The sequence below is a fragment of the Jaculus jaculus genome, chromosome 7 (assembly GCF_020740685.1).
Source record: "Jaculus jaculus isolate mJacJac1 chromosome 7, mJacJac1.mat.Y.cur, whole genome shotgun sequence".
Taxonomy (NCBI): Eukaryota; Metazoa; Chordata; class Mammalia; order Rodentia; family Dipodidae; genus Jaculus; species Jaculus jaculus.
In genome coordinates this window covers 12784295-12808861 of record NC_059108.1, presented here as the reverse complement: position 1 = coordinate 12808861, position 24567 = coordinate 12784295, and the positions used below count along the sequence as shown (strand labels likewise).

General features: G+C 46.6%; 1 protein-coding gene across 2 annotated transcripts in view; it reads right to left on the bottom strand.

The window, feature by feature from the left end:
- Positions 1 to 2052: 2052 nt before the first annotated feature.
- LOC101604847 (arachidonate 5-lipoxygenase activating protein) overlaps positions 2053 to 24567 on the bottom strand; it is a 42557-nt gene continuing 20042 nt past the window's right edge. The window contains exons 3-5 of one of the 2 annotated variants that reach the window (XM_004659987.3): positions 21590 to 21660; positions 16469 to 16550; positions 2053 to 2494 (exon numbers count right to left, since the gene is read on the bottom strand). In XM_004659987.3, coding sequence (XP_004660044.1) covers positions 2332 to 2494; positions 16469 to 16550; positions 21590 to 21660 — 316 coding nt within the window. In that variant the 3' untranslated portion in view covers positions 2053 to 2331. The remainder of the gene's footprint in view (positions 2495 to 16468; positions 16551 to 21589; positions 21661 to 24567) is intronic. The other variant, XM_045155080.1, reaches the window with a different exon arrangement.

Below are 24567 nucleotides of genomic sequence, written 5' to 3'. Positions count from 1 at the left end.
AAGGTTTTTTTTTATTATTTATTTATTACAGACAGAGAGAGGAGTAGGATTAGAGAGAATGGGCACGCTAGGGCTTCTAGTCACTGCAAACAAACTCCAGATGCAGACGCCACCTTGTGCACCTGCATTATGTGGGACCTGGAGACTCGAACCTAGGTCTTTAGACTTCGCAAGGAAGCACCTTAACCGCTAAGCCATCTCTCCAGCCCAACTTCCTGTTTCTTTCTCAACTTTTCCAGGGTTTAACACCTGTGGGCTGGCACTTCCTGAGTCAGTCTCTTGAGCCCACCAACCAATCAGGTCCCTCCCTTGTATGCCTGAGCCCAGTGATAAGGCTCGTTCTAATTGGATGCCTGATTCTGGACCTGAGCGGTGTGTGAGCCCCTAACCCTTCTTCTTTGCCCTTAACCTCTTTGTAGCCTTCTTACCTTCTCTCCCCTTTGTGAGGTGGATTTTCTCCTTCCCTCTTAGCTCTCTTTAAGATAAAATTCATGATTTTCCCTCTTCTGAGTCTGCATTCTCAATTCTTTGTTGACATGGGTAAAAACCTGAAATGAGAAGTGCTGAAATGGGAGTTCTAATCCCACAGAGCTCTCTCTCCCACACACCATCAACATTGGCCACCTCAGGATATAAACTGGGGAGTCTCAGGAGAGTAGGAGAACCTGCTCAGCTCACGGAGTCGGAGTCGCAAAGCTGTGTGGCCACCTGGTAACGCAGAGGAGGGAAGCTATTAAAGTGAAGGCAGCTCGCGTGAACATCAGACACTTGTCCAATCCAGACTTACGACCAGCCCAAGACATAGGAAAGATAAGAGATCACAAATCCACTTAATCCCACCTTGTGCATAGAACTGACAGTGTCCTGTGTGGAGCGTCCCACAGAGGCCCAGACGATCCAGGCTTTGGGTTCTATCCTCTACTTTCAAGCGGGCAACTCGGACATACCTGGGGGAGGTTCACATTCTTCCTGAGCTTGTGACCACTGTGACACTCAGCTGGGGGTGGCAGGGCCCATGTATTGGTAGGCACCTAAATTAAAGCCTGGTCCAGACACTGTGATTCCCTGTGAAAGCTGCCTTTCTTCTGTGGAGTGTCCGGGATGCCTGACTATATACCCTGCATCGTCTCAGTGCTGTATTTTGTGCCAAATGGCACCTGGGATGGCATCAGTTGAGTCACTACAAATCTGTCTACAATATGGGATGTACTTTAGTAAATACAGCCAGCAAGTAATTCATGATTCATCTATTTATTTGTTCATTTGTTCCACCAACATATGATGGCATCTGTGATGGGCCTGGAATTAGCGTAGGCTCTTTTTTATTTTTAATTTTTAATTTTATTTTCAAACAGAGAGAGAGAGAAAGGAGACAGAGGGAGAATGGGTGTGCCAGGGCCTCCAGCCACTGCAAACTCCAGACACATGCGCTACGTTGTGTATCTGGCTTACATGGGTACTGGGGAATCAAACCCAGGTCCTTAGGCTTCACAGGCAAGTGCCTTAACCACTAAGCAATCTCTCCAGCCCTGGCTTAGGCTCTTATAGGGAACTGCAGCACATTTTAAGCCTCGTGATATGGTAAAGGTGGTGTGCAATGCTGGTGTATCAAGACACAAACCTGGTCCAAATAGGGTGTTTGGAGGAACAACCTTGGTCAACCCTTTAAAGAATCTTAAAGGGTCTGGAGAGGTGGCTCAGCGGTTAAGGTGCTTGCCTTCAGAGCCTAACAACCCAAGTTCAATTCCCCAGTATCCATGTAAAGCCAGATACACAAAGTGGCACATGAATCTGGAGTTCATTTGCAGTAGCTGGGGGCTCTGGCATGCCCATTCTCTTTGTCTGTCTCTCTTCTCTCTCTCTCTACTTGCAAATAAAGAAATAAATAAATAAATAATTATTTTTATAAGAGAGAACTTAAGGAAGCCAGTGCTCATAGGATGGATGTTCTTTTTTTTTTTTTAATCATCATTTAGGTTGACAAAAACACACTAATAAGTAATACAAAAAATATACTCCCCCAAACTGAGCCATCAGTCCATAGACTTTTATTTTAGGAAAACATATGTTTGGCATAAAACATCTTCAGAGAGCGAGACAAGTCAGGAAACATACAGAATGGTTCAGAATGATAAATCCTGGGCCACTGCCACGTTCAAGGGGCAGAGCTTACGTGAAATTGTTTTCTTCCCGGAAAAGCAAGTTTAACTGAAGCCATGGAGCCCAGATGCTCATTAGATTTATAGCTAAAGAGAACCAGACTCCTTTAACGGGCTGAGTTATGACTCCCACGTATTGATTTGGCGAGCACACGGGCCCTGCCTTCCACCGTCAGGGGATGAGAAGCAGAGGGGAGATGGTGGTGGTTACAGCCTTTATGTAGTTTTTGAAGTCGCTTCCGAAGAAGAAGATGAGATAATAGTTGAGAATCCCGGCGAGGGACATGAGGAACAGGAACAAGATGATGCGCTTCCCAAAGATGTAGCCAGGAGTGCTGGAAGAGAAGGAAGAAGGCAGTGGGTGCAGCATAAATGAACCTATTCAGCTCCAAACTGCTGCCACCTGCAGACACGGAGCATGGGGGGTGTTCAATGATAGCTCCTTTTGCTCAGTAATAGTCCATTTGCCCATTACCTTCTTAGGACAGGTGGAAGAGCCTTTGCTGTTATTTCTCAATGCATAAGCTCTTGTGCCTGGGACCCCACAGGGCCAGCTCTCCTGAGCTCTCTCAAGTCAATTCTATGGCTCCCTACCTCCTTGATTGGGAAGAGACTGGCAGGTCTAGCCGATGGATGGGCAGTCTGACGGAGGCTGACAAATGCTATGGACCCATTAAGGCCCTCTGTGTAGTGGCCTCTCTCAAGACTTCCTACAAGGCCCACGGCTGTGTGTACTGCAGGCTGTCAGGAGTGACAATTTCAATGAGCCGGCAAAGGCACTCGGGGCCTCTAAGGGTTCAATCTGCCCTCCTGAGGTTGCCTGGGAGGAAGGGACATCTGCATTAGTGAGTGCTGAGCACTCAGTGATGGAAGGCAGGCTCTTACATTCTGGAGTAGACAGAGAAGGATTTTTAAGTTCGTTTCTCTCTCTCTCTCTCTCTCTCTCTCTCTCTCTCTCTCTCTCTCCTCCCCCCCCCCTCAAGCTTTCGATCCTACACTGCTTAGGCAGAACATCATTTGGGGATTTTCTCAGTGAGAGTGACAGCCTGATCCCATGCAGGGCCATCCACATCCTCTCTCTCCTTCTACAGTATCCCATGGCCACTGTGCCTTGGCTCATCTGAGTGGCGTGGGCATGCCCAGAAAGTCCAGTGAGATGGCTTACTAAGGTTGTCCGCAAAGACCCAGCAAGAACATCCTTTGGCAACCAGGACTGCTCACTGAGAAGAGCCAACACAGCTGAACGGGCGGGTTCCACTGCTGCCGGCTATTTCTCACTATGGCCAGAGACAGCAGTATTTGGCATCCATGGGTTCCACGCTAGAAACACTTTCAACATGAAAGGGATGCCAAGGAATCATAGCTCCTAGAGCAAGAGTTTGGAAGTTGCCCAGCTGCCAAGTACCAACCCCCTCGTGACTCAAAATGTGGTCTATGGACCAACAGCATCTACATCAGCTCAGAGCTTGTCAGAAATGGAAAGCCTTGGGCTGGAGAGATGCCTCAGAGGTTAAGGTGTTTGCCTGTGAAGTCTAAGGACCCAGGTTAGATTCCCTAGTACCCATGGAAGCCGGATGCACAAGGTGGCACGTGCATCTGGAATTTGTTTTCAGTGGCTGGAGGCCTTGATGCATCCATTCTCTCTCTTTCTGTGTGTGTGTGTGTGTGTGTGTGTGTGTGTGTGTGTGTTTCTCTTTTGCTATCTCTACCTCTCTCTCATTCATTCATAAATAAATAAATAAATAAATAAATAAATAAATAAAAAGAAATGGAGGGCTGGAGAGATGGCTTAGCAGTTAAGGCGCTTGCCTGTGAAGCCTAAGGACCCATATTCGGCTCTCCAGATCCAATATAAGCCAGATGCACAAAGGTGAGCCAAGCATAATGTCACACACGCCCAGTAGGTGGCGCAAGCATCTGATGTTTGAGTGCAGCCACTGAGGCCCTGGCATGCCGTTCTCTCTCTCCCTCTCCCTCTCTCTTTCTCTCTCCCTCTGTCTCTCTCTCTCAAATGAAATAATAATAATCATAATTTTTTAAAAAGAAATAGAAAGTCTTAGGGCCTTCAAACCCAGGGAATCAGATCTGCATTCCCACAGTCCGCATGTGACACAAACACATGCCCTGTAAGAAGGTGCTGGCTGACTGCTAAGGCTTGGCTAGGAACGGTCCCCAAAGGCACTTGTGTCGAAGGCTTCCCAGCTAACAGCACGACTGACCAGTAATTTGATCATGAGACTGTTAATCTCACCCCTTCATAGCTGAATGGGCTATCAGGAAGTGGGGTGCAGTCAGAGGAAGTTAGTGACTGGGAACAGGCCTCTGAAGGGTACATTTTGTCCCTAGATATCTCTCTCCCTCTCTCTCTCTCTCTCTCGTGTGCTCTCTCCTCTGTCTCATATACAGTGTGGTGTTTTGATCAATGTATACCCTGTGCAAACATTCAGTCATGCTAATTAGCACAGCCATTACATCTATTTGAGCAATTTTGAAATACATAATAAATTATTAACTGTGGTTACCACACAATGCAGTAGGTCACTGAAGTTTACTCATCCACTCTAACTGAACCTTTGTGCCTTATGAAGAACAACTCCCCTCACCCTATCTCTTCTCGAGGTAAGACTTTTAGGCAGGTAATTAAGGTAAAATGAGATCCTAGGGGTGGACCCTAAACCACACTGACTAGTGTCCCCATAAGAAGAGAGTAATGGCAGGGCATGAGAAATGGCTCAGTGGATATGGTGCTTGCCACACAAGCACGAGGACCAGAGTTCAAATCTCCAGCACGTATGTTCATGCCAGGTATATGTGGTGATCCAGCTGCACTCCCAGCGCTTGGGCAGTGGAGAGGTGGAACCCATGCCCAGGCAAGCTGGCCAGCTAGTCTAACTGAATCAGTAAACTCTGAGCGCAAGTGAAAGATCCTGACTCAGTAAACAAGTAGAGAGCAATTAAGGAACCTCTGGCCTAAACACACTCACAGTGCACACGAGTGTGCACACACACACGCACACACAAGAAGAAAGTAGGACACAGCTAGGTCCAAAACGAAGACTACATGAAGACACATAAAACCCAGCCTTGCCCACGGCCTTGATGTTGAACTTCCGCCTCTAGGACCACGAGACAATGAAGTTCCACTATGGAAGCCTAGATCTGGTCCATTGTATTTTAAATTTTTTTAAAATTTTTTATTTATTTATTTGAGAGCGACAGACACAGAGAGAAAGACAGATAGAGGGAGAGAGAGAGAATGGGCGCGCCAGGGCTTCCAGCCTCTGCAAACGAACTCCAGACGCGTGCGCCCCCTTGTGCATCTGGCTAACGTGGGACCTGGGGAACCGAGCCTCGAACCGGGGTGCTTAGCCTTCACAGGCAAGCGCTTAACCGCTAAACCATCTCTCCAGCCCCCATTGTATTTTATTATGACAACCCCAGCAAGCCAATACAGAGTCACCTGCTACTGGCGGAAAGGGCAGTGAAAAGAAAATAAAGGTGTCCAGGTAAGAAATATTTTTAGCAAGAGGATGAAGGGCTCAGAGAAATTAAATTGTGAAAGTCAAATGACATGGTGGCTCATATCTATCATATGAATAAAGTTACCCTAGCGACATTCTAGAAATGAGAAAAAGTGAAGAGATGACTCAGCAATTAAGAGCACTTCCTGTGCAAGCTTAAGCATCTTCAGGATGAATTAAAAAAAAAAAAATACAAGGGCTGGAGAGATGGCTTAGCGGTTAAGCGCTTGCCTGTAACCCTGGTTTGAGGCTCAATTCCCCAGGACCCACATTAGCCAGATGCACAAGGGGGCGCACGCGTCTGGAGTTCGTTTGCAGTGGCTGGAGGCCCTGGCGCGCCCATTCTTTCTGTCTCTATCTGCTTCTTTATCTCTCTGTCACTTTCAAATAAATAAATAAAAATAATTTTTAAAAAAATACAAGGGTCAAAAGAGGCTTGAGAGACTTTTGAGTTCAATCCCTAGGACCCACATAAACAGCTGGGTGTGGCCATGAACATCTATAACCACAGTCTTGTGGGACACAGAGACAAGAGAATCTCTGGGGATATCTCTCTCTCTCTCTCTCTCTGTCACACACACACACACACACACACACACACACACACACACAAAAGTGGCAAACTCAACTGGGCGTGGTGGTGCATGCCTCCAATCCTAGCACTTGGGAGGCAGAGGTAGGAGTATCGCCGTGAGTTCAAAGCCACCCTGAGAATACATGAATACATAGTGACTTCCAGGTCAGCCTGAGCTACAGTGAGACCCTATCTCGAAAAACCAAACAAACAAAAGTGGCAAACTGGGCTGGAGAGATAGTTTAGCAGTTAAGGCCACTTGCCTGCACAGCCAAAGGACCCAGGTTTGGTTCCCCAGGATTCACATAAGCCAGATGCACAAGGTGGTGCACGCATCTGGAGTTCGTTTGCAGTGGCTGGAGGCCCTGGCATGCCCATTGTCTCTCTCCCTCTCTCTCTATTTCTCTCTCTCTAATAAATAAATTTTTTAAAAAATGGCAAACTCCAGGATCAGCAAGAGACTCCCACTCAGGTAAGAACAGGCAGAAGAGCTATGGTGGTGGAGGGGACACCCAACTTTCTAGGCTGGCCACTGCAAATGAGTGAGCCCTGCTGCAGGGGAGCACACAGCTCACTGTATGGGCACCAACACGTGCACACACTACCTACACGGGCAAAAGTGGTTTGTTAAAAATATGCTTACACTCCAGGTAGTGGAAAGATGCAAAGCAGTGCCTCCTAGAGAAACAGCGGTGCTCTTGAGCTTAGGGGCAAGTTTTCAGAAGTGTCAAGACACATGGCCGCCCAGGAGCTAAGGCTGGAGTTCTCTCACTGCTCCTAAGCCAGGCACGGTGGGGGGTAAGTGTGGTAGGCTAGGGTCAGATACATGCTCCGTCATCTTCAGGGGGAATGCATCTGGGGGATGCCCTAAGGAGGTGAGCCTGAGTCTCTAAAGATTTAGAGAGGTGAGCCTGTCTCCCTGGGAAGAGAACATGATATTTGCAGAGGAAGAATTTGTCTCAGGCATAGGCAAATTCATTAAAGGCTGCAAGAAAGCAGAGGGCAGAAGCAACTGTTGGGAGCCAAGATAGTACACACAGGCCGAACTTTCCAGAGCTTCGACTTGCTTGCCTTCAGAATGTGAAGAAAAATCTACATAAATTTTCCAATCCATGACAGTTTGTTTTAACAGCCTGAACTCAGACACTCGTAAGTGCTCATCCACCAATGAGCTGAGAACTTTGATTTTGTTGTTTTGTTGCTGCTGTTTTTTCCAGGTAGGGTGTCACTCTAGTCAGGCTGACCTGGGATCGACTATATTGTCTCAGGCTGGCCTTGAACTCACAGCAATCCTGCTACCTCTGGCCTCCTGAGTGCTGACATTAAAGGCATGCGCCACCATGCCCAGCATGCTGAGAACTTTGAATTGCCAAAAGAAATTAGTGGAAACTCTACGAGAGAAAGAGACTCTGAGGGATAGGAAGAGGGAACAACTTTGGTGCCAGCTGAGGAAAGTAGATGAAAAGGGACATCATCAGAATGCGGTGCACACTGCCATGTGGTTTGTCCCCATGAATCATTTATAATGAAAGAAGGGACACCAGAGAAAGTCCATCCTGAGAGGCTGTGGAATCACTATGACCCAGCTGAGCCACATAAAACATCGGGTACAGGCTCCGAAAGAAAGAGGAGGTAAGAAGAACAGTGGAATACTCGGAGGAGAAGGAAAGACAAGACGCAGTCAACTCCTCACGGAGCACTCCACAGCCTGGAGGAGATGATTCGGCATGGGGACATACGCGGTGGGATGGCTTAACCATCAGACCAAGATGAGGTTGGAAATTCTGATGTAAATAGGGGCCAAAGACCTCTGGGGAGAAGCAAAAGTGTCCTGGAGCCCAAGAGCAAAATGATTGAGCAAGGTTCTTATAAAGCAGCACCCTCATCCTCACATCATGAGACCAAGGCCAAGAAAAATCCCAAGGGATGTAAAAGACTACAAGTATGACACGGCCCAGGGTGGCCTCGAACTCACGGTAATCCTCCTACCTCTGCCTCCCCAGTGCTGGGATTAAAGGCGTGCGCCACCACGCCCGGCTTGATCTCAATCTGCCATGACACTCTCTATGGCTCTAGCTCAGTCCCTGGGCCTTAGCATATGTGCCTCTGCCTCAGGCTTTACGCCTCTATGACAGGCCTCTGCTTGACCTCAGCCTCCTTCTGCCTCAGACTTTGAGTCTCTACCCAAGGCTCCGTCCATGTCGACTTCAGGCCTTGTCTACCTTGGGCTCCTTGCCTGTACCTCGAACTTTGTGCCTCTGTTTCAGGCTCTGAGTCTAATCCAGGCTCTGTGCTTCTATCTCAAACTCGGGTGCCTTCCTCAGAGTGTGTATTTTGGACTCTACCTTATGTCTGTGCTTCTGCTGCAATTATTGTGCATAATACCATGGGCTCGGTGTCTTTACTCCATGCTCTGCTTTTACCCCACACGCGGTTCTACCTTGGATTCTGTGTCTCTGCCTCAGACTCTGTATTTGCCTCAGGATTCCTGCCTACCTCGGGCTCTAGATCTCTGTTTCATGCCTGTGTCTACCTCGGGCTTTGTGTCTACATAAGCATCTGGGTCTATCCCAAGCTTTGTGCCTCTACCTCAGGCTGGGTGTTTTACCTCAGGCTGAGAGTTTTACCTCAGGCTGGGTGTTTTACCTCAGGCTGAGAGTTTTACCTCAGGCTGGGTGTTTTACCTTAAGCTGAGTGTTTTACCTCAGGCTGGGTGTTTTACCTCAGGCTTAGTGTTTTACCTTAAGCTGAATGTTTTACCTCAGGCTGGGTGTTTTACCTCAGGCTGAGAGTTTTACCTTAAGCTGAGTGTTTTACCTCAGGCTGGGTGTATTACCTCAGGCTTAGTGTTTTACCTTAAGCTGAGTGTTTTACCTCAGGCTGGGTGTTTTACCTCAGGCTGAGAGTTTCTACCTCAGGCTGAGTGTTTTACCTCAGGCTGGGTGTTTTACCTCAGGCTGGGTGTTTTACCTCAGGCTGAGTGTTTTACCTCAGGCTGGGTGTTTTACCTCAGGCTGAGAGTTTCTACCTCAGGCTGAGTGTTTTACCTCAGGCTGAGAGTTTTACCTTAAGCTGAGTGTTTTACCTCAGGCTGGGTGTTTTACCTCAGGCTGAGAGTTTTACCTTAAGCTGAGTGTTTTACCTCAGGCTGGGTGTTTTACCTCAGGCTGGGTGTTTTACCTCAGGCTGAGAGTTTTACCTCAGGCTGGGTGTTTTACCTCAGGCTGGGTGTTTTACCTCAGGCTGGGTGTTTTACCTCAGGCTGAGAGTTTTACCTCAGGCTGGGTGTTTTACCTCAGGCTGAGTGTTTTACCTCAGGCTGGGTGTTTTACCTCAGGCTGGGTGTTTTACCTCAGGCTGAGAGTTTCTACCTCAGGCTGGGTGTTTTACCTCAGGCTGAGAGTTTTACCTCAGGCTGGGTGTTTTACCTCAGGCTGGGTGTTTTACCTCAGGCTGAGAGTTTTACCTCAGGCTGGGTGTTTTACCTCAGGCTGGGTGTTTTACCTCAGGCTGGGTGTTTTACCTCAGGCTGAGAGTTTCTACCTCAGGCTGGGTGTTTTACCTCAGGCTGGGTGTTTTACCTCAGGCTGGGTGTTTTACCTCAGGCTGAGTGTTTTACCTCAGGCTGGGTGTTTTACCTCAGGCTGGGTGTTTTACCTCAGGCTGAGAGTTTCTACCTCAGGCTGGGTGTTTTACCTCAGGCTGGGTGTTTTACCTCAGGCTGAGTGTTTTACCTCAGGCTAGGTGTTTTACCTCAGGCTGGGTGTTTTACCTCAGGCTGAGTGTTTTACCTCAGGCTGGGTGTTTCTACCTCAGGCTGGGTGTTTTACCTCAGGCTGAGAGTTTTACCTCAGGCTGGGTGTTTTACCTCAGGCTGAGTGTTTTACCTCAGGCTGGGTGTTTTACCTCAGGCTGGGTGTTTTACCTCAGGCTGAGAGTTTCTACCTCAGGCTGGGTGTTTTACCTCAGGCTGAGAGTTTTACCTCAGGCTGGGTGTTTTACCTCAGGCTGGGTGTTTTACCTCAGGCTGAGAGTTTTACCTCAGGCTGGGTGTTTTACCTCAGGCTGGGTGTTTTACCTCAGGCTGGGTGTTTTACCTCAGGCTGAGAGTTTCTACCTCAGGCTGGGTGTTTTACCTCAGGCTGGGTGTTTTACCTCAGGCTGGGTGTTTTACCTCAGGCTGAGTGTTTTACCTCAGGCTGGGTGTTTTACCTCAGGCTGGGTGTTTTACCTCAGGCTGAGAGTTTCTACCTCAGGCTGGGTGTTTTACCTCAGGCTGGGTGTTTTACCTCAGGCTGAGTGTTTTACCTCAGGCTAGGTGTTTTACCTCAGGCTGGGTGTTTTACCTCAGGCTGGGTGTTTTACCTCAGGCTGAGAGTTTCTACCTCAGGCTGGGTGTTTTACCTCAGGCTGAGAGTTTCTACCTCAGGCTGGGTGTTTTACCTCAGGCTGGGTTTTTTACCTCAGGCTGAGAGTTTTACCTTAAAGCTCTGTGTCGCCCCCTCAGGCTTTGTCTACCTGGAGCTCCCGTCTGTTTTGGGCTCTGGGCCTCTCTCTGCCTTCGTGCACGCAATTCTGCTTCAGATTCTGCTGCTGTGCCTCTGCCTCAGGCTGTGTGCTTCTATCTCCAGCTCTGTATCTCAGGCCCTGGGTCTACCTGAGGCTTTGGGCTTCCAGTTTTAAGTATCTACTCAGGCTCTGTGTCTCTTCTTCAGCCTCCATGGCTTTGTCTCGGGCGCTGTGTCACTGTATCTCTGCATCTCTTCCCCGGGCTCTGCGCCTTTACTTTAGGCTCTCTGGCCCTATCTTTGCCTCTCTTCCTCTACCTCAGACTCTATTTTGATCTTAAAGATGATTCAAATTTTCCTCTGTATCTATCCATGATAACTACTCATTTTTAAATTTTTTTTGTTCATTTTTATTTATTTATTTGAGAGTGACAGAGAGAAAGAGAAAGAGGCAGATAGAGAGAGAGAGAGAATGGGTGCGCCAGGGCCTCCAGGCACTGCAAACAACCTCCAATGCATGTGCCCCCTTGTGCATCTGGCTAACGTGGATCCTGGGGAATCAAGTCTCGAACCGGTGTCCTTAGGCTTCACAGGCAAGCGCTTAACCACTAAGCCATCTCTCCAGCCCTACTCAGAACTCTTTTGGGACCAGTAAGAAGCTCTATTGGTGGGCACTAAATAAATAGTATTATATTATTAATTAATTAATAATGTATTATTAATTAAAATATTATTATTTTAATAAATTTAAATGATATTCCTATATGGCAAACAACATGGGAGTTTCACAAATAACTAAGAAAAGAAGAAAAATATGATTCAGTAGTTCCAGTACTAAATATCTCCAAGGGAATTAAAATCATACTGAGGAGACATCTTTATTCACATATTTATTCCAATATGTTTCACAAAAGCCAAGATATAGAATCAACTCAAATGTTTATCACAAATCAATAAAGAAAAGTTTGCATATATATGGAATATTTTACATCTATAAAATAGAAATTTGTCCTTTTAGCAACATGTATGAAACTGGACAACGTTATATTAAATAATATAAATCAGATATGGAAAGACAAAGATTCTATATCTTCACTTACATTTGGAATCTAAAACATTGATCTCAAAGAGTTAGAGAATAGAATAGTGATTACTAAGACCTTAAAAAATATGTATGAGGGTGAGAAGTAGAAAATGGATGGTGATGAAGAAGGAGGGGAAATAGTCCAGACAGAAGGTGGAAAAAGCTTAATATTAAAATAATGGAAGGGAGGAGGGTACTTAATAGGCTGGTATTGTATATATGTAAGTACAATGATTGAGATGGGGAGGTAATATGATGGAGAATAGAATTTCAAAGGGGAAAGTGTCGGGGGGGGGAGGGAGGGAATTGCCATGGGATTTTTTTTTTTATAATCATGGAAAATGTTAATAAAAATTTAAAAATAAAAAATAAAAAAAATAATAATGGACTCTGGTTGGTAAATCCCCAGGCCCAAAATTGGTTTGTCCCCCCACAGTGAGCTGTTGGCCAGAGATACTCATGAGGTCCCCAAAAAGGCAAGATTGTATTGCTGAACACACCACTGGCTGTGGTCACAGGAAACTAGCTCCCTCCCGGCCAGCCGTCATAGTGCTGGAAAGCCCTATGGGAGCTGCTGGAGAAGAATGGTCAGCAACAGCATGAATAAAAAGGAGACCCTACAGACTATGAAATCAGCCAGCCAGTCAAGAAGTACACACTTGGGCAACACTGACACACAGCCTCTGTGGGTAGTAACTATTCTCTGATTGGACTGAGGCCCGCTCATTGGGAGCGAACTCATATCTGGTATTGGAAACCAAGTCTGAATCCCATTGTTAGGAAACTCGTAGACTCTAGAGAGAAGCCCCCCTGCTCTCTGGAGAAGAGTAGGCTTGCACTCAGGAAAAAAAAAAAATCTCTCATATTTGCATTACTCCCTTTAACTGAAGCTGCTCTCACTCCTGTTTAGAGAATCTGTTTTATTTTACAGTTGGCAGAGAAATCAGAGAACCAAGAACCACCAATAAGACAAAAAGTTAGCTGACTGCCCACCATGAGAAGTGTCACTTCGACCACATCTGACATGGCCCAGGAGAAATTTCAGGGGAGGTGACGACATGAACACTGCTCATACTGCCGGGCTGACAACCAGCCCCAGGCTGGGATGGTAACAAACACAGTGATCAATCAAAACCTATCAGAACAAAAATCCAGAGGCGACAGAGAACTCAGCACTAAATTAGACTGCTGACAGGCCCACTATGGCTCAGGGAACATTGAGGAAGAGGGAGTGAAAAGATTGTAAGAGCCACAGAGTGGGTAGGAATATCCGGAGGCATGGTCCCCCACTATCTTACAGGGTCTGACTGAGGCCTTCATGACCCTAAAGTCACTGAGTCCACTGAGGAGGGTCTCCAGTGTAACGGAATCTGGGACAAGGGTGATAAAAGGGAATAACCTGTTATAATTTATATAAAATAAAAATTAATATAAAAAGAAAGAAATAGATGGTTAACAGTTACAGGTATGAACTTGGATAGAAGGAACAATTTATTTATTTATTTATTTATTTATTTATTTATTTATTTATTTATTTGAGAGCAACAGACACAGAGAGAAAGACAGGTAGAGGGAGACAGAGGGAATGGGCGCGCCAGGGCTTCCAGCCTCTGCAAACGAACTCCAGACGCGTGCGCCCCCTTGTGCATCTGGCTAACGTGGGACCTGGGGAACCGAGCCTCGAACCGGGGTCCTTAGGCTTCAAAGGCAAGCGCTTAACCACTAAGCCATCTCTCCAGACCAGAAGGAACAATTTCTTAATGTTCCCTAGCACTATAGAGTAATTATGACTGACAATAGTTAACTGTATGTTTCAAACTAACCAGTAGAGGACTCTAGTATTATCTAATGCAAGGAAATGATAAGTATTAGAGGTGGCAGATATGCCAGTTATCTTGATCTAACCATTGCCTATTCTATACATGTATTGAAAAGTTACACTATACTCTATGATTATGTACAATTACTAGATATGAAAGGAAGCAAGATGGGCTGAAGAAATGGCTTAGCAGTTAAGGTGCTTGCCTATGAAGCCTGAGGACCCAGGTTTGATTCCCCAGGACCCACATAAGCCACATGCACTAGGGGTGCATGTGTCTGGATTTCATTTGCAGTGGCAAAAGGCCCTGGTGCACCCATTCTCTATATCAGCCTCTCTTCTCTCTCTTTCTTTCTCTCTCAAATAAAGAAAATAAAATAATTTTTTAAAAGGAAGTGAGGAGCCGGGCGTGGTGGCGCATGCCTTCAATCCCAGCACTTGGGAGGCAGAGGTGGGAGGATTGCCATGAGTTTGAGGCCACCATGAGACACCATAGTGAATTCCAGGTCAGCCTGGGCTAGAGTGAGACCCTACTTTGAAAAACCAAAAAGAAAAGGAAGTGAGGAGAGAAGTCCTGGAATTGAAAGGAGGGGGGGGCCTGGAGGGCTGGCTTAGCAGTTAAGGCATTTTCCTGAAAAGCCAAAGGACCTAGGTTTGATTCCCCAGGACCCATGAAAGCCAGATGTACAAAGTGGCACATGCGTCTGGAGTTCTTTTGCAGTGGCTAGAGGCCCTAGAGTACCCACTCTCTCTTTCTGTCTCTTTCAAATAAATAAAAATAAAAAATATTTGAAAAATGAAAGAAAGAAAGGAGAGAGGGACTAAAGGAAGGAGGGGAGGACAGAGGTTAGGAGGAAAGAACACCATAATACACCAGTAATGCCCACTACAACAACAGGAAAGTGACAGGTTTAAGGGACCAGTGAGATCTTATTTTCATCTAATGCATGATATCAGAGGGACTTGAGAGGTGGAGCCATGCACATTTCAATAAAGTCCATAGAAGCATTGGAGAAGCCGAGGCAGGAGATCGCTGTGCGTTCCAGGCCAGCCTGAGACTACATAGTGAATCCCAGGTCAGCCTGGGCAAGAGTGAGATCCTACCTCAAAAACCAGAAACAATAAAAAGTAAAGTCCATAGAATCCAAATATCTTTAAGATTTCTTATAATTCTATATCCTATTGTTTATTATGCCAATATGTGTTTATTTTTTGATAGTAGTTGATTCATAAAACCTTCAAAATTAGAATTGCTTATGGGTATAGGTGGACAAATTTTATCAGAATTAAATCAGTTGTAGACTCTCAAGCAAGTGGTGACAAAGGGAGAGAGGAAATATGACTAAGTGTAGACCACAGTACTTCTAGGGAAAAAGTTCATACCGCACTGGGAACCATCCTAGGAGACAGTCCACAGTCTCCCCTCGATAACATTCACATGGGGAAAGGCACGGTGGATGTTTTACAGGCTAAACGAAAATGAAGGAGGCTGGAGATGATGGTTCAGTGGTTAAAGGCACTTGCTTGCAAAGTCTGACTACCCAGGTTCAAATCCCCAGTACTCACATAAAGCCAGATGCACAAAGTGCATCTGGAGTTCATTTGCAGTGGCAAAAAGGCTCTGTTGCACCCATACTCTCTCTCTCTCTCTCTTTTTCCTTCTCTCTTTCTGCTTGCAAAGAATTAATGAATAACATTAAAAGAGAGAGAGAGAGAGAGAGAATTGGAAGCAGGCACGGTGGCACACACCTTTAATCCCAGCACTAGCACTCGGGAGGCAGAGGTAGGAGGATCGTCATGTGTTCAAGGCCAGCCTGAGAGTACATAGTGAATTTCAGGCCAGCCTAGGCTAGAGTGAGATCCTGCCTCAATAAATAAATAAATAAATAAATAGAGACAGAGAGAGAACGAAGGGTATCGTTTAGGATAACTGATTAAAATAAAAGCGGCACCAGAATCATGGGTGAGAGAGAATAAATATAAATGCCAGCAGAGAGGAGTTAGACAGGGAGGGGTGAGGGGAACGAGCTGTTATACAAACGGTCCCTTCTTTTCCTGGCTGCAGCCAGGCTCACCGTGGCCACCCCGCCCCCGCCCCTTCTCCAAGCTTCTCAAGTTCCCAGCCTCCCCACGGGCAGCGCTTTCACCTAACCCAACTTCCCAGGACGTCACTGGGGGGGAAATGCCATCTAACTGGAGAACCTATAAACCACTAGAGAAGAATGCTGTTTTCAAAGTGACAGCGGAAGGGAAGGGACACAGACAAGAGAGGAAAGTAACGGGAAAGACTAAGTAAGAGTGACGCATCTCTGGACAGCGTAACGGTTGGCCTTTCCCGTCGCAGCGGGCGTGCGCCTCTCCTATTCTCAACAGTCCCTGCGTGGGTTCCCAGAAGATCTGTTTCTCAAGAGAGGCTATGGGAAGGTGTAAGCTGTTTCTCTTGGCAAACGGTGAGATGTTTCACTAGCAGGAGGCCAAGGAAGCCAGACATACAGGGATTGTTGCCTCAGACCGTGTACAGTGACTAGAGCACGGGCTGCAAGAAATGCACAGCGCATGGTGTTCAAAGCACCCTGCATGAGTCAATGCTGCACGGAGGAACTTTTAATGGGAAAACTCGAGAAATCTTTGGCTGTATTCTCGAGCCCTCAAAGCTAACGGAGAGGGGGATCCTAAATTGTCCCTCTACCCAAAGGGATCCTGCTGAGCTCTTGTAAATGGCAGCCACAATATTGCTTTGAGTCACCACACTCTTGCTGGAAAAGCCGGCATCACACCAGGTTCTTCGTCCCGTGAGACCCACCTCTGAGTTCTCTCTCCCAGATAGCCGACAAAGTACTTTTGCCTCACAAACAGGTACATCAGGCCAGCGAAGGCGGCAGGAACTAAGTGGAGAAATGAGAACATACGTGTTAGTTTCACAGCCTTGCAAACACTCTTGGTGAGCACAAGAGTAAGGCAGCCCCTTGCTAAGCAGCATTGGTCACAAAATGCAGCAGACACCAGTTTTGATAGCATGCATGAAAGCCAAAGGAGTGGGGAGGGCCTGGAGAGATGGCTTAGCAGTTAAGGCGTTTGCCTACAAAGCCAAAGGATCCCGGTTCGACTCTCCAGGACCCACGTAAGCCAGGTACACAAGGGGATGCATGCATCTGGAGTTCATTTGCAGTGGCTAGAGGCCCTGGTGCACTCATTTTCTCTGTTTCTCAAGTAAATAAATAAATTTTATATATATATATATATATATATATATATATATATATATATACACACACACACACATATATATATATATACACACACACACACACATATATATATATATATATGTATATATTTTAAGCCAAAGGGCTGGGATAAACTTGAAAACTTTAATAACAGGACAGGAGAGATGGCTTAGCGGTTAAGATACTTGCCTGAAAAGCCCAAGGACCCAGGTTTGATTCCCCAGTACCCGTGTAAGCCAGATGCACAAGGTGGTGCATGCCCCTGGAGTTCCTTTGCAGTGGCTAGAGGCCCAGGCATACCCATTTTCTCTCTCTCCCCCTGTCTCTCTCACAAATAATTTTTTTTAACTTTAATAGTAGTAATATATGACCTTATATGACACCATAACACGGTTACAAAGCATTTGCTTACATATCATGTCGTGTGCAGTCTTTCAATATATCGATCTCTAGATGAGGAAAGTTGGGCTCGGGTGCCTGAGAGGGCTTAGGCGAGGCCTTATTCTCCCCGGGTAAGGAGAGAATGATAAAAGGCATAACTTGAACCCAAGCCCAGCTCTGAAACTGGTTCTCTCTCTCTCTCTCCCTCCCTCTCTCTCTATCTATCTTTGTTGTTGTTGTATTATGAGATAGGGTCTTGCTCTAGCCCAGACTGATCTAGAATTCACTATGTAGCCTCAGGTTGGCCTTGAAATCACAAGAATCCTCCTACCTTAGCAAAATAGAGAGAAAGAGACAGAGAGAGAGATAATGAGTGTGCCAGGACCTCTAGCCACTGTAAACAGACTCCAGACACATGCTGGCTTACACAGGTACTAAGGAATCGAACCTGGGTCCTTAGGCTTTGCAGGCAAATGCCTTACAGCTAAGCCATCTCTCCAGTCCTGAAACTGGTTCTGTTAATAGCATATCCTGTCCTCATGGGGCTCTAAGTGTCACACCACTGTTTTCCTGGCCAGCCACGACTCTCTAAAGGACTCTAGGGAAGGAGAATCCTTTGCCTTGTAGCCCCTGAGGAAACAGACCCACGCAGCACCCCAACAGCCCATAAGGGCCTGAACCTGAAACTGGGAGCTGAAAAGTTCAGTTCTATGAGGGCTGGTTTGATATGGAGCCAGCCCTTAGCTGGGTTTATGCGTGGACACAGGCTCATTACAGCTTTCCTGCCTACTAGGAAGGGTGTGTGTGTGTGTGTGTGTGTGTGTGTGAAAGTGAAATAGGGCTACAGAAATAGAAGCACTTTGAAAACATCCAAGCGTTAGTCAAATGCCAAATTATCCGCCACTGGTGAGCACTTTTGTCACTGCCAGGCACCTCCCCCAGCTCTCTGGGAACTTGGAGTTCACAAGCCACCTGCTGGTTGGAGTACTTTTCTGTCTCTACTGGGAAAAGAGGAACTCAATGATAAGGCCAAAAGGTCCATGGGGACAACTGGCTTTTCCCAGATTACTTCTGTGCCTGAGATCACGCCTAACCTATACAGACTTGCAAAAGTATTTAACAAGGGCTGGAGAGATGGCTTAGCAGTTAAGGCACATACCTGAAAAGCCAAAGGACCCAGGTTCAATTCCCCAGGTCCCACGTAAGCCAGATGCACAAGATGGCACATGTGTCTGGAGTTTGTGTGCAGTGGCTAGAGGCCCTGATACTTCCATTCTGTCTCTGTCTCTCTCCCTTCCCCTTCTATGCCTATTTCTCTCTGTGTGTTGCTCTCAAATAAATAAAAATTAAAAGAAAAAGTTGTTCTGGGACTGGAGAGCTGACTTAGCAGTTAAAGTACTTGCCTGCAAAGCCTAAGGACTCAGGTTCAATTCCTCAGTACCCATATAAGCCATCAGATGCACATGGTGGCACATGTACCTGGAATTCATTTGCAGCGGCTAGAGGCCCTATCACACTCACTCTCTCTCTCTTTCTCACTCTGTCTCTCAAATAAATAAAAATAAAGTAATTTTTTTAAAGTTGTTCTGATGCTCACACTTTATCACCACCAGCAGCAGCATCAATAATATAACTTAAGTTGAACCACACTAAAGTAACATGTCTGTGGGTCATAAACACTCAAGACATTAATGGTTATAAGGCTTTAGTCTGATGCTTAGCAAGAATATGTCAGGAGCTTCATGCACTTCATCTCCTTTCTTCATTGTAGGAACATAACTTGGTGGACAATGGTCCTCTTTTGCAGTGAGGAAACTTGGCCTGAGAAAAGCTAAAAGCAACAACTTGGTGTGGTGGTACACAGCTGTGGTCGCAACACTCAGGAGGCTGAGGCAGGAAGATCATGAGTTTGTGGTCCAACTGGGTTACATACATATTAATGTCCCATTAAGAGAGGGGTTGGGGGCTGGAGGGATGGCTTAGCAGTTAAGGCACTTGCCTATGAAGCCTAAGGACCCAGGTTTGATTCTCCAGATCCCACGTAAACCAGATGCACATGGTGGCCCATGCATCTGCAGTTTGTAGTGGCTAGAAGCCCTGGCAATCCATTCTCCATTCTCTCTCTCTCTCTCTCTCTCTCTCTGTGTGTGTGTGTGTGTGTGTGTGTATGTGTTGCTCTGTCTATCTTTCTAGAATAAAGATTTAAAAAAAAAATTTTAGGGCTGGAGAGATGGCTTAGTGGTTAAGCACTTGCCTGTGAAGCTTAAGGACCCCGGTTTGAGGCTTGATTCCCCAGGACCCACATTAGCCAGATGCACAAGGGGGCGCACGCTTCTGGAGTTCGTTTCCAGTGGCTGGAGGCCTTGATGCACCCATTTTCTCTCTCTACCTGCCTCTTTCTCTGTCACTTTCAAATAAATAAATAAATAAATTTTTAAAATATTTTTAAAAGCCAAAAAAAGAGCCTCTATAATCTACTGTATTTATTAAAACTGACAATACTCAACCAGAATTTGAGCCCTGGCAATGCTAACGTTTGTTTTGACAGGAGACATACATTTCCAGGGCTCTGAAACTTATCTTCAAACTCCCTTTGTGTTTCCCGAACTAGAGCTGCTGCAGATTAATAGAGATCAAGGATCATCTTGACATAAAAGAAGCCATAATTCCTAGTATGAGTGTTGTTGGACTTGACTTTTCAAGTAACGCCAAACATCTTTCTTATTTCACTCAAGAAAGAAGATGAAAGATAAATGGTGAGTTTCCTGACAGTCTTCCAGACACCAAAGGAAGGTGTTCAGTGCTTCCTCAGAGGGCTCGGCTGCGCTACGAGGAGGTCTCACTCTTGGCAGCAGCATACCCACCCGCCTGCTTCCCACAGTCCATCCTGGTAGTCTGTATGTATTTCATTCCATCTCTGTGTTATTTAATCCAGGCCCAGGGCTTGGCATGTGGCAGCTGTTCAAAGTGTACTTAGTCTCTAAATGAATCAAGGAAGAGGATGCTTGAGGGAAATCCAGAATTTAGAACTGAAAGACCTGGGCTCTGATCCTGCCCCATGGCTTACTGGTTGAATAACTTTGAACAAGTGACTTTGTCTCCTTGAACCAAAGTGTCCTCAAGGGCAGCAGGGGAACTAATATCCTGAGTGGGGAAAAGATCAGAAAGCAATAGTGTGTCAGAGGACTGCCTTTTCACAAGGGACCTGCTGGGCAACAATAGCTGGTCAGTTCACATCAAGTCACCACCAAATGCCCATCATGGCCAAGACTGTGTGTGTGTGTTTCTACTTTCCACTTGATTCTAAAAGTTGAGGGGTTTTTGTTCTTTTTTTAGGGTTGGGGAGATGGCTTAGCAGTTAAGGCACATGCCTACGAAGCCTAAGGACCCAGATTCGATTCTCCAGGACCCACTTCAGCCAGATAGCGGCACAGAGGGCACATGTGTCTGTTCATTTGCAGTGGCTGGAGGCCCTGGCATGCCCATTCTCACTTTCTCTCTCTCATAAATAAAAATAAATCTTTTTTTAAAAGGTTTTCTAATGTTTATTTATTTTTGAGAGAGAGAAAGAAAAACAGAGGGGCAGACAGAGAGAATAGGTGCGCCAGGGCCTCCAGCCACTGCAAACGAACTCCAGATGCATGCGCCCCCTTGTGCATCTGGCTAACATGGGTCCTGGGGAATCGAGCCTGGGGCCTTAGGTTTTGCAGGCGAGCGCCTTAACCATTAAGGCACCCCTCAGCCCTCCACTTAATTTTAAATCAACTTCGGGAGTTAACCTGCTCTTCCAAACTTGTCAAGACCATGGGCAGTTTATAATCCAGGGTAGACTAGGGACCTGGGCTCCAACCTGACTCTACAGATACGTGCCCCCCCCCAACTCACCCACCCAAGGAGACTGTAGCCCCACCATGCGAGGAGCTTATTAGCAGAAGAGCCAGCAACAGCAATCCCAGAATAGATCCCTCAGGCGCTCTCATTTATAATGCCCTTGTATCTGAGCTAACACTGCTTAAGGATTCGGGGAGTCACATTTAGCCTTAAACCAACCTTGTCAGCGCAGCAGCTCTCAACCAGCCACCAGAGAGCAAGCATTAGCAATGCATTATCACGCGGGGCTGCTGGAGCACGGAGCGTGCCCCCCAACGCAGACTCCGGGGGCTCTCATCTCTCCAGGGCTTCGTGCGTGGGAGGCAGAGAGCAGGTCAAGGCTTTTCAATCAAATGCCTGCCTTTTTTTTTTTTTTTTTTTTTCTGATCGTCCCCTCGAGCCGCACATTCCAGAACAAAGAACCCGGGAAGCAAAGTCACAGTTACCTTGGCTGCAAAGTAGCCCCGCCGTCCAGAGTACCGCGAGAAAAGTGGGGTACGCGTCTACACAGTTCTGGCTGTAGAGGAAAGAGACCAGGAAACACGTGAAGCACTGCAATGGGCTCTGTGAAATGACTTGAAATCCCAAGTTCGTGATGACCGTAGTGCAAAGGGCCACACATCTCTCCACCATTGCCCTTCTATCTAAACTGTAAGTAAGAGGCATCAGCCAGCAGCAGACGCCGGTGACAGACAGACGCTCGCTCAGCGTCCATTAGCCGCACTCTTGGGGGAAAGCGGCCCAGAGACGGGGTTTCTTGATGTATTCGCTTTGGCCGGGTTTCTGGCCAAGCCCATGTGCTTCTTGGAATTGAAAGGAAAGCAAATGCAGACAACGGGGGCTGTCAGGGTTTAAAAAGCTCCATTTGCTGGGTGCGGTGGCGCACGCCTTTAATCCCAGCGCTCGGGAGGCAGAGGTAGGAGGGTCGCCCTGAGTTCGAGGCCACCCTGAGACTACATAGTGGATTCCAGGACAGCCTGGGCTACAGTGAGACTCTAGCTTGAAAACCAAGAAAAAGGAAAAGAAAAAAAGGAAGGAAGAAACGAAGAAAGGAAGGAAACAATGCTCCACTCAGGTAAATTTTGTGTCAGACACGAATCAGCAGAAAACAGGTAGAGAAAGAAAGTGATCTTTAAGCATTAAGGAAACCCAGGTTCAGGCTAGAGAGATGGATTAGTAGTTAAGATGCTTGCCTGCAAAGCCTAAGGATCCAGGTTCGATTCCCCATTACCCATGTAAGCCAGATTCGCAGGGTGGTGCATCTGTCTGAAGTTCATCTACAGTGGCTGGAGGCCCTAGTGCGCCCATTCTCTCCCTCTCTCTCAAATAAGTAAAATAAAAAAACAAAATATTTCAAAAAGAAGCCAAGATCCATTCACAAAAGCTGGTATGAGAAAGGCTTGCTGACTATGCGATCACCATATGCCAGGTATAGTCCTCATCCCCCATGAATGCCATCAGTCTGTGCCAGGCACCACACTGATGCTGATACCCATGCCCTTTACTGCCTTCAAGCTCCCTACAAGCCCGCGACTGCACAAAACGACTCTATTCCTTTGGAGACCACATGGAATAGGTAGCCACAAACAAAGTCATTACTGACAGCTCCTGCTCAACTGGCTGGAGATATGAATCATTAAACTAATACACACACTTATTATAATGTCCTCTCCCTCCCACACACCCATACTTTGGGCCTGAACATTCAGCACCATGAACCACAAGAAGGGCTGGAGAGATGGCTTAGCTGTTAAGACACTTGCCTGCAAAGCCAAAGGACCCAGGTTCAATTTCCCAGGACCCACAAGGTGGCACATGCATCTGGAATTTGCTTGCAGGGGCTAGAGGACCTGGCTCTCATTCTCTCTCTCTCTCTCTCTCTCTCTCTCTCTCTCAAATAAATATAATATGATATATTTTAAAAAAAGAAAATGAAGCTGGGCGTGGTGGTGCATGCCTTCAATCCCAGCACTTGGGAGGCAGAGGTAGGAGGATCACCAAGAGTTCAAGGCCGCCCTGAGACTACTTAGTGAATTCCAGGTCAGCCTGGACCAGAGTGAGACCCTACCTCGAAAAACCAAAAAAAAAAAAAAAAGAAAGAAAGAAAATGAGGGCTGGAGGGAGGGCTTAGCAGTTAAGGTGTTTGCCTGCAAAGCTGAAGGACCCAGGTTCAATTCCCCAGAACCCACATTAGCCAGATGCACAAGGAGGCACATGTGTCTGGAGTTTGTTTACAGTGGCTGGAGGCCCTGGTGCATCCATATTCTCTCTCTCTCTCTCTCTCTCTCTCTCTCTCTCTCTCTCTTTCTCTGTCAAATAAATAAATAAAAAGAAAATATTAAAAAAAAAAGAAAGAAAATGAACTCTCTTTACTTCATAAGCAGCCTGTGTCTGGTATCTTTGATACAGCAAAGCAAAGCTAATACCTGTGGACTGGCCAGTACTTGATCCAGACAGTGCAGAGAGGCCAGGCTGCCCTTGCCTAGCACAGGAACCCTCGTGCCATTCCAATGGTCAAGAAGCCCGCTCTAGGGAAGTCTGTGAATATCATACGTGACAAACCCATGTCTCCTGTCCTGGGAGAAAGGCACAACCAAAAACCAGATGGGGGCTGGAGAGATGGCTCAGCAGTTCAAAGCACTCGCATGGAAGGCCTGACAGCCTGGGGTTCAAATCCCTGGTACCCACATAAAGTTAGATGTACAAAGTGGTGCATGTGTCTGGAGTTAATTTGCAGTGGCAGGAGCCCCTGGTATGTTAACCCCCTCTCCCCTTTCCCTATCCTTTCCTCTCTCCCTCTGTCTCTCTCTGTCTCTCTCTCTCTCTGCTCATAAATAAATAAAAACACTTTTTAGAAAACAGGGCTGGAGGGGCTGGAGAGATGGCTTAGTGGTTAAACACTTGCCTGTGAAGCCTAAGGAATGGGTTTGAGGCTCAATTCCCTAGGACCCATGTAAGCCAGATGCACAAAGGTGGCGCATGCATCTGGAGTTTGTTTGCTGTGGCTGGAGGCCCTGGAGTGCCCATTCACTCTTTCGCTCGCTCACTCTCTCTCTCTCTCTGCTTCTTCCTCTCTCTGTCTGTTGCTCTCAAATAAATAAACAAATAAAATTAACAAAAGAACAAAACAGGGCTGGAGAGATGGCTTAGCAGTTAAGGCACTTGTCTGCAAAGCCTACAGATCCATGTTCGACTCTCCAGATCCCACATAAGCCAGAAGCACAAAGGTGACTCTAGCGCAAGGTCACATGTGCCCACTAGGTGGCGCAGGTGTCTGGAGTTGGATTTCAGTGGCTGAGGCCCTTGTGCACCAATTCTCTCTCTCTAAAATTAAAAAAAAAAAAGATGAAAAGGAGAGACCTGCTGGTCTTATGGGGTGCTCCTGGTCCCCATAAGTTTCACAGATCTAGAGGACATAGTCAAA